Source organism: Miscanthus floridulus, unplaced genomic scaffold, assembly GCF_019320115.1.
Source record: "Miscanthus floridulus cultivar M001 unplaced genomic scaffold, ASM1932011v1 fs_78_2, whole genome shotgun sequence".
Classification (NCBI taxonomy): Eukaryota; Viridiplantae; Streptophyta; class Magnoliopsida; order Poales; family Poaceae; genus Miscanthus; species Miscanthus floridulus.
The window spans coordinates 97,778-108,672 of record NW_027097278.1 but is presented as its reverse complement, the minus strand read 5'-3'; the positions used below and the strand labels follow the sequence as shown (position 1 = coordinate 108,672).

Below are 10,895 nucleotides of genomic sequence, written 5' to 3'. Positions count from 1 at the left end.
GCAGCAACTTTCAACTGACCGGACGCTGAACCCCTAGCGTCCGGTCGTTTCCAGGAAGGTATCGACCTCGACCGGACACGTCCGGTCACACTTGATCGGACGCAGTCAGTGTCCGATCACACTCCAACTTCTGCGTCATCGTACGTCAGCCTGACCGAACGCAGCCTGCCAGCGTCCGGTGCATTCAGATCCAGCGTCCGGTCAGTTGACCGACGCCAGCATCTTTGCGACCAATGTGTTTTCACTTCTAACATCTTCACCCTTGCTCCAATGAGCTAACCACCAAGAATTTGCATCCGGCGCAATAGCAAAATAGGCATTCCATTTTCCCGAAAGCGCCGAATCCCGCCGAGCTTGCAAACACCACCTCCTTTGTAAATGTGCCAACACCACCAAGTGTACACCACCATGTGTATGTGTGTTAGCATTTTCACAATCATTTCCCAAAGGATGTTAGCCACTCAACTTGCCACACCACTCGATCCTAGTGACAATGCAAAGTTAGATCACTCGAGTGGCACTAGATGACCGATATGTAAACAAGTTTGCCCCTCTTGATAGTACGGCCATCTATCCTAAACCCGGTCATAAACTTCTCTACACACCTATGACCGGTGAAATGAAACGCCCTAGGTTATACCTTTGCCTTGCGCATTCCATTCCATCTCCTTCAATATCGATGCAACACATGCACCAACACAATCAACAATGATATGATCCACTTCATATCATCACATGATCATATTGGTTCATCGATCTTGACTCTACTTGCTCTTCACCGTTGCCATCGTCCATCGGCGCCAAGTCTTGCTCAAGCTTCACCGCCACGCGGTCCATCACTCCAAAGCCTTCGACTTGCCCTTCACGCTTGCAACCGGTCCATCAAGCCAAGTCTTGTCTTGATCTTCTCCACCTTGATCACATGACTCAATGTCATGTCTCATGTGCATTTAAGCTCCTTCATCATCACATGTGTGAGCTTTGCAACATTTCCAAGCCATTTTCACCTTCATGGCATATGTTGCTCCACTACAAAAATTTGGGCTTTGTATGACAAAGGCAAATTGTCATGGTAAGTACATAATTTGTCATAAAAAGCATCTTATGACGAAAAGGCAGCGTCACGCCGATCGTCATATAACGACCGTCACATAATGTACCTCGTGACGATACCATGGAGAACCGTCACAAAATGTGGTTACCTTTTATGACGGTGTGTTTCCAGCGTCACATATTAGTTATCTTTTATGATGGCTGTGCTCGTCACATATTGGATAGTCAACACGTCACTTTATGTACGCGCCGTCACAAATGATTCGGTGGAAGACATGTTTGGATGGGTTTTTGCGACGCCACAATAGCGTCATATATACAATTTTATATTTTGTGACAACTATATTTCGTCTTGTTTTGGATGGTAGTTTGATGCATTTTGAGACGACTGTATGGTGTCACAAGTTGTCTTCATTCATGACGAGCGTGGCATGCATATTCAGTGACGACACAGATCTTTCATCACATCTCACAAAAGCATAATACACATATATCATCCAATCCATCATCCACAGAATGCACTGAAGCCATCATCCACATGATTGACATCACAGGTCATAAATCATACACACTTGTTCCAGCCACACATTGTTATCATCCACAAACAAGCATACATATAAGTTTCTGGTTGCAGGTTACCACACATTGTTCCAGCACACTTGTTCCACCACATAGTTTCAGGTCACCAACATAACAGATAAATAGATAGCACATTGGACTGACAAAGTTCCAACCACACAGAGTAAGTTCTAGCTAGGTAGCAATAACATAGGCAAAAGCCTCATCCTGCGAAACTGCATTCATACCTACCTCAATCTTTCTGAAGTTTGAGGATAGCTCGCAGCAGTGCATTAGTCTCTTCAAACTTGGTATTCATCCCCTTCACTTCCTCTTGAGTCTGGCGCAGCAAACTTTGGTTTTCTTGGAGTGCGGCCTGCTGAGCTTGAAGCTGTGCTTGCAATTCTTCCTGCTTCCTAGCAGCTTCATCTCTTTCAGCTTGAAGTCTTGCCTCAAACTCAGCTTGAAGGCGTGCTTGTGCTGCTGTCGATGAGGCTTGGCCAGTCTTCAAAAGTCTAGGGACACCAATGTTCGGAAGAAAGGTGGATGAATGGCTGATGTGGCTGAGACTTTCAGCAACAATAGTGGAGGGAGACTTTTGTGCTTCTCCTTCTTCTGGCTCTCTTTCCTTCTCTGCCACCATTTGTTCCTACATAAAATGAATGCAGTTAATAACAAGGCCATAGAACAGTACAGAAGCAGGCATTTACTTGAGTACAGTAGATGTATCCAATCATTTAGGAACTTACATATATTTCATCTGCAAGAGGAGTACGACCACTTTGGCGACTAGTCATGCACTCCCCAAAGAAATCAACAGCATCTGGTTCCATGTTGTTGTACTTAGGCCTCTGCAGCATGTTAAAAGCAGAAGATATAAGAGTAGCCATGAATTATATGTACATGCCAAACACCAAGATGCCAAAATATGTATGCACTAGACATCATACTAGTTTTTGCCTAAGTATTTGCCTCTAGATTTTTTATGCCAACAACAAATACAATCACTAACAGTCAACTAATTTCTGACAGTTGGAGAAAAACAACTCAGGATTATGCATCAATCCAACCTGGATAGATCAAGAAGAATAACTTGGCCTAATCAACACCTACTACTACTGTTGATGAGCATCTCTGATGACATAACAATTTGTATTGCATATTTTAGTTTGAAATGGTGAACTTAAGAGATTAGGAGCATAAACACCTACTGATTATAGCTCACTCAGCACAGCACAAATATTATGAACATGGGAGCTCATCTCAGAAATCATAGGGCCAAAGCCACAATCAACTACAAAATCAGAGCTCATCTCAGAAATCAAAGGGCCAAAGCCACAATCAAATACAAAATTAGAGCTCATCTCAGAAATAAGTGGAGCAAGTGCTAACTTGATAGTCCACAAGCACATGGTAATTACTAAGCTACAAATGTCCCATCTTTCAAGCTAATTATACAAAAGACATAGTATCTGTACCAAGCTGTATCGATGGGCAATATATGACCTAGCTCTAGTCTTTTGGTGCAGCTGCACTTGGCCTCGGTTAACTTTATTCTTAGCAGATTTTTCCTGCACCACAAATGCAATAAAGAGTTGTCATTCACATGCACAGGTTGCATTGCATAATAACAAAAGGAGATAATTTAGGCATGGACCTTATTCTTTGGGTCACACCAGTACTCTACCAGCTTTACCCACTCCTCTTTCTTCATCTTTGGTGGAGGCTGTTTGGCCAAGAGCTGTTCCATTGTGAGTGTAGGGTCGAAGTACTTCGTTTTCAGGTGATACCTCTGCTGCCTTACTCCCTTCTTGATGATATCAGTGCATGCAGCTTTGCTTGGTCCCTCGTTCTTAATATCCACATCCAACCTTGACTACAGTCACACATATGAGATATTAGACACAATTTTTGACATGGTAGTGGAGTAATGAAAGGAAGTATTTGGAGTGAAATAGCTATCTTACCGCCACTTTCTCAAGCACTTTTGTTATTTGTGCCGGTCCCGCATCTTTTTGATATAGCTTCCAAGATGTTAAGATAGGCAGGTTGTCTCTTAGGGCAACACCAGTTTCTGATGCCAGCTTCGCTGCCTGAAGTGGTACATCAGGTCTTTTCTTCCCTTCAGCCACCTGGATAGCCAACTTCTTTCCTCTATTTATCATCTTCTCTAAGCCATGACCCATGGTTTTCTTGCGGACATTCTTTTGGCGCGCTGCATTAGCAAATATTGATCAAAATGTGTTATTAAAGCAGTAACAATTGTAGATAATGATTGGAGAAACAAATGCTTGGCAGTATGTATTGTTTACCTAGAACTAAGTCATCACTTGGTTCTCCTTCACATGTATTACCCTCTGAATTAGCAGCATCAAATTGCTCAGCTGACTCATTGATGTCATTGCTTTGCCTAGAGCTCTGGCCACCTGGCGAGGTGTCTATAGGGATTGGCTGGTTAATACTAGTTGCGGGAGTCATTTGCCTCGACTGAGACATGGTAATAGTGGGTCTAGGAGTATGCTTAGGGTTAGCACCAGGCGAAGACATGGCTGCACTTTGCCTGGTGAATCTAGGAGGACTAGGCATTGGCTTTGCAGCAGGCATAGACATGGCTGGACTGGTCCTAGTATGCTCAGGGTTAGCACTAGGCGAAGACATGGCTAGACTGTTTGTGGTCTTAGTTGGATTACTAGGCACTGTGCTAGTAGTCTCTGTGGTGTTGCTGGTGTTTGGTGTGAGGTGGCCTTGCAGTTGGCTGGCACTAGAGATGGCAATAGGTTTAGGGTTGGCTTTGGAAGTGTTCTTAGGAGGCAAGGGATTTCTTATCCTAGGTGGTGGACGGCCTCTAGGCGAAGGCATGGCTGCACTTTGCCTAGTGAGTTTTATTGGCGTCCACAGTTCTTGCTGGTTGGCAGCCGCCATTGTTGCTGCCTTTTGCTTCTTCTGAGGGCGAGTTCCTGGAACCATCGCTCCTACCTGCCAAGAGAAACATGCATCTTAGTAATGAACAAAGAAGTGTCAAGTAGCATAATTAAGTACAATGAACTATATGTTTGAAATAGATATACCATAAACTTGTTAGTTGGCCTAGTAATGCATCTCACCTCGATATTGACCTCATTATTGAGGTCATCGTCATAGCCATCATCAGTGTCAGATTGTTTATCAACATCAGAGGAGGGGTCATATTCAATGTCAGATTCTGGATTGTCAGATTCTGAATTCCCCCTGCCCTTTTCCTTTTTTGATATAACTTCTCTAATAGACTGAGCTAAGATTGGAATACCGAAAGACTTAAAAACTTCCTGAACATGCTTTACATTCTCATCCCTCTTCTGCTCATAACTGGTTTTTGTCATTTCCTCTATTACTTAGTACGATGAAACGTAGAAAGAGCAGAAACTAGATTCAGTTTCTGTAAAAGGAGTTGAAGAAATAACTAACACATCAGTACTCTGTTAAATAGTAAAAAGAAGGCAAAGTATCAAGGATGCTACAAGCGGGCTCACTAAGTGTCAGCGTGTAGCCGGCGAGGCAGACGACGTGGCGTGGAGCCCCAGCGGTAAGCACACGCCCTGTGGTGGACGGGTGCCCTATGAGCCATGGATGTCGTCGGGGCAGCGTGAGCTATGGATCTAGCCTCCGGCGTCGGGGTGGTTCTGGCCTCCAGCGTCGGTGCTGACGGAGTCTAGGAATGGATCTAGCGTCGGCGCTAACGGCGTCGGGGTGGCAGCGGGGTGCCGTTAGGTTTCAGGGAGGGAGGAGGAGGCCATGGTATGCGCGAGGAGGAGTAGATCCTGGCTGGGGATGGAGGGGATGGGCGGCGGTGCGGTGGCTTGGTAGGCGGTGGTGCGGTGGTGTGGCGGTGCGGGGATGGAGGGGAGTGGACTGTGGTGCCCAAGAGGATAAGGCAGGAGGGGAAATTTTGGTCTGACGCGGGAGTGGACTGTGGTCACAGCCAACGCGCAGGAGAGCGGGCGGTGGAGGTAGCCAATTTTGGTCTGACGCGGTGGGTCCGCTGTGTCGGTGGCAGAATGCAGCACTTGCATTGTTCTATCCTGGCGCGGTGGGGCCCCTATGTCAGTCATAGAAATAGTATTATTACAAAATCAAATACATTTTTGGGGTACTAAATGATTCGAACTGGAAAAATGGTAAGAAACAAAGTTGTTCAGCGCATCGAGATCTACCATTTGTATTTTTGATATTTTTTCAGTTGACTTTGTTTAGAGAGTTCAAACTTTGAATTTAGAAAATTTTAAACTTGAAACTCAAATTTGAGTTACTAAGTAATTCCAAATGACAAAGTCATGAATACAAAAGTTGAACAACTCATCAACATCTAAAACTTTTGTATAGACCATTTTTTCATATGACAAAGTGATTAAAACTTTGTTCTCAAATTCTACTTATCTCTCTTATAGTTCATGAACTATAAGAGAGAGATAAGTAGAATTTGAGAACAAAGTTTTAATCACTTTGTCATATGAAAAAATGGTCTATACAAAATTTTTAGATGTTGATGAGTTGTTCAATTTTTGTATTCATGACTTTTTCATTTGAAATATTTTTTAGTGTCTAAATGTGGTTTGTTTTTGTCACTTTTTGGAAATTCAAAGTTGTTAGTGTTCAATTTTTGTTACATTCAAATATGACCAAACTCAATGCAACTAATGGATACATCATGATTTTAGAAAATTTTAGAAAAAAAAAACATCAAATTTGGAGCATGTATGTGGGAGTAATACTAGTTACAATTTTTTGCCAAAGATCAAAAAAAGAAATGAGCTTTGCACAATGAAGGCCTAAATACCATGAAGGCCCCACCTGTCATAGAAAGTTTGCTCCACTAAGACACAAATGTGTTGAGGCCGGCCACATCTGGCCACCTGCTCCTCGCCGACCACCCCCACCTACTCCATAGCCGGCGACCCCTATCCCACCTGCTCCTTGCCGGCGACACCGTACCCCACGTGCTCCTCGCTGGGGCTCGATGAGCGCGCGCTAGGGGCCGACCGCGTGAAGCTACTCCTCCTCTCAGGTCCCAGCGCGCTGACCTCGACTGCTCCCTCGCCTAGATGCCTGCTCCTCCTCTCAGGTCCCAGCGTGTCACCGGTCGGCTGCTCCTCGACCGTGTGCTTGCTGCAGCCAAGCCGACCAGAGCAGCTGCTGCAGCCTCGCCGGCTAGAGGAGCTGCTGAAGCCTCGCCAGCCACCACAGCTGGTGCATCTCCGGCCGGCCAGAGGAGCTGCTGCAGCCTCGCCGGCCAGAGGAGCTGCTGAAGCCTCGCCGACCACCACAGCTGGTGCATCTCCGGCCAGCCAGAGGAGCTGCTGAAGCCTCGCAGCCCAGCCCATCTGCTTGCCACTAGCTCGGCAGCCATTGTTCAAGGTTGATTTTTCAACATATATGAAGCATAAACATAATTTGTCCACATCATGATTTTTAAATTCTTGGCACTTACATTGTCTAAATGGATAGGAGTTGGGTTTATAACAGTGCGCCATTTACTCCCGCCTATATGGATGGTGTTGAACAGTTCATGGCACATGTCAGAGCTAGATATAGGCCTCATGAGGAAATCAAGTGCCCATGCCGCAAATGCCTGAACCAAAGAGATAAAAGTCAAGCTGAGGTACAAGAGCATATAGAAATCAATGGTATTTCTAAAATGTACACAAGTTGGATTCACCATGGAGAGGGAGATAATGATGTTGTACAAGATGGAGAACTCCCTGTTGTACCTGAAGATATGTCATGGGATGGAAATGACCAGGCTCCACTTGATGATGAAGGACAAGCTAAAGATGTCATATTAGATGATAGTGAACGGGGAGTTTAGGGTTTGATTCAAGATCTGTACACCGCAGCAAGCCATGGCGTCGGTGCCAACTTATATAAGCAAATCATGGAAGAGGCAAAGCGTGAACTTTATCCAGGTTGCACCGAGGAGTCTAGGCTAAGTTTCATTATTAAAATGCTGCATATAAAAGTGTACAATCGGATAACAAATTCTGGGTTTGATGCAATGCTTGAGTTGCTTTCAACATCATTCAAAAATGTGACCGGCCTCCCTAAGTCCTATAATGAAATGAAAGCTCTACTTCGGAAGCTTGGTTTTGGTTATGTTTCTATTCATGTGTGCAAGTATGACTGTGCCTTATTTTGGAAAGACCATGAAGAGGATGATCATTGCCCAGTTTGTGGCTTCACAAGATGGAAAGTGAACAAGGAGGGCAAAAAGAAAGTTCCTCACAAGGTCCTCCGTTACTTTCCAATAATTCCACACCTCCAAAGGCTTTTTATCTCAAAGCAGCGGGCACAATATGCAAGATGGCACAAGGAAAAGAGGGTAGCAGTTGAGAATGAAATGAGACATCCTGCTGATGGAGAAGCTTGGAAAGAATTTGATGATACTTTCAAGTCTTTTGCAGATGATCCTCGCAGTTTGAGGCTTGCCATTGCTACTGATGGATTTAACCCATTTGGTCAGATGACCAATTCATATAGCATCTGGCCAGTGATAGTGGTTCCATACAATTTTCCACCATGGATGTGTATGGACCAATCCAATTACATGCTTGCTTTACTAATTCCTGGCAAAAAATCACCGGGCAAAGATTTCCATGTGTTCATGCAGCCTTTGATAGCAGACATGCTAACTCTTTGGAATGGTGTCCCTACTTATGATGCATATGAAGGCAAAGACTTCAGTCTACGTGCAATGATTCTATGGGGAATCCATGACTACCCTGCATTAGGTACCATGTCAGGCAGAAGCACTAAGGGTTACTTTGCATGTGTGCACTGTGATGAGAATCCATGCTCCGAATGTCTGACCAACAAAATTGGATTCATAGGCCATAGACGTTTCCTCCCAAACAACCATCCGTGGAGGAAAAATAGATCTTTCAATGGCCACCATGAAAATAGGGAGCAGCCAAGGAAATTTAGTGTAGATGAGGTTATGGCAAGGTTGGATGAAGTTTGCTATGTTCCTGGCAAGAATCCAGATAAGCCGAAATCAAGAAAACGATGCCGTGGTGGAGAACCAGTATGGCATCTGAAGGTTAGCTTGCATGATTTGCCATACTGGTCAAAATTGAAGCTACAGTACAACCTTGATGTTATGCACATAGAGAAAAACATATGTGAAAACATTTTGTCAACTCTACTTAATATTCCGAACAAGACAAAGGACACAATTGCTGCTAGAGTAGATTTGGAAGAAAGAGGTATAAGAAAAGAGCTTCATTTGTTAGATGACACTAGTGCTGCATCCTCAAAGCCAAGAGCTTGTTACGTTCTAACACCAGAAGCAAAGAAGAAGTTCTTGCAATTTGTGAGCAATGTTAAGTTTCCAGATGGCTATGCCTCCAATATATCAAGATGTGTCAATATGGAGGGAGGAGGATCAATGCATGGGCTGAAAACACATGACTGTCATATACTACTGCAGCGTATTTTACCAGCTGGCCTTCGTGGTTTGGTGCGAAAAGACGTATATGAAGTAATTGCTGAGTTGGGTAGGTTTTTTAGACAACTTTGCTCAAAAACTCTAAAGGTTGATGCACTAAAACAAATGAAGGAAGATATTGTGCTTATCCTTTGCAAGCTAGAGAAAATTTATCCTCCTGCATTCTTTGATGTTATGGTTCACCTAGCAGTTCACTTACCTGATGAGGCACTCCTTTGGGGACCGGTGCAGTATGGATGGATGTACCCCATTGAGAGAAGATTGGGCACCTTTAAGCGTTTCGTCCGCAATAAAGCAAGACCTGAAGGTTCTATTGCAGAGGCATACACTGCCTATGAGTGTATGACCCAGTGCTCAACATATTTCAGTGACATTATTAATAGGTTCACTAGGCCTGAAAGATACTTGGATGGAGAAAAGAACATCTCACCCAATGGTTACTCTATTTTTGGTCATGGTGTTAACCTGTTGGGTGCTTCAAAACTTCGTTATGAAGACAAAGACTATGACTCCATGGTTTGGTTTGTTCTAAATAACTGCGAAGAGGTTGATGAATACAAAGAGTGAGTAATTGCTGTAATTTCATTTGAGCCATCTTTATTCAAAACAAGTGTCACAAAAAGACTAACTATCTTCTTCCTTTGCAGCATGTATAGGGTAGAATTAGAACAACAAGAGGTCAACGATGTTGAAAAAATGATGTCAACACAATTCGCTGCATGGTTTGAGAATCATGTGTGTGCAGCTTCTACAACATGACTTAATAATTTATGATACAATACACTCTGAAACTCAATAATTTTGTATGTTTACAACCTGCAGATTACGAAATTGAAATATGAAGGCACAACACATGTTGATGAAGACCTGTACTCACTAGCATGTCGGCCGGATCCGCGAGTGCGTTCATACATAGCCTGCATAATCAATGGGGTACGGTACCACACTATGGCTCGTGACGAACACAAGAAGACACAGAACTCCACCATCAAAACTGTAGGTACTCACGGTGGTGACACAATTGACTTCTATGGGACAATCACAGACATTATTGAGTTGAGTTACAGTAAAAACAGCAAAGGGCATAGAACTGTTATCTTATTACGGTGTGAATGGTACAATCTAGAGGGAAAGACATACCAGCTGAAAGATGATGGTTACTTCAAGAGCATAAATAGCCAAGGCCGATGGTATAAGAATGATCCTTTCATTATAGCCACTGATGCTTCACAAGTATTTTTCTTGGAAGATACAAAGTTAGGTCCATGTTGGCGAGTGGTACAAGAATTTGGCCACCGACATATATTTGATGTTGAAGAGACCGACACAAACCAACCAATCCATGAACAAGTACAGATGAGATGTCAGGAGGCATACCAAGAGGAGCATACTTCATCAAGAGATGGTGCAGTGGGAGACATTCATCCTGATATGGATTTGTTGCGCATGGATAATGAACCAGGCAGCCCTGTTAGTAGAGACCTCGTCGAGAGCATCCGTCGACAAAAACATACAACTCAAGGTGATGAAACATATGGCGATGATGAAGATGAAGATGAAACCTACCTTGAGTACCATAGTCCTAAAGAAGGCAATACTTCAGGAGAAGACAGTGATGATGACTGACCTTTGCATTTCTGGAGATTTGTGAACCATGAACTTTTCTATTATTGATATTGTTGTATTTGAATTATGCTACTACATTTATATCTGAATTATGAAATTGTAAGACCTTATATGCAATGACTCTGTTTTTAGTGGATGGAAGTTACAGTGCCCAGATTTCATTCACATGATGCAAGTTATA

General features: G+C 43.5%; 1 protein-coding gene across 1 annotated transcript; it reads left to right on the top strand.

The window, feature by feature from the left end:
- Positions 1 to 7,519: 7,519 nt before the first annotated feature.
- Positions 7,520 to 10,714, top strand: LOC136533131 (uncharacterized). The gene is made up of 3 exons (XM_066525696.1): positions 7,520 to 9,651; positions 9,736 to 9,823; positions 9,911 to 10,714. The coding sequence occupies exons 1-3, from the start codon at positions 7,520 to 7,522 to the stop codon at positions 10,712 to 10,714; spliced, it is 3,024 nt and encodes a 1,007-aa protein (XP_066381793.1).
- Positions 10,715 to 10,895: the final 181 nt, after the last annotated feature.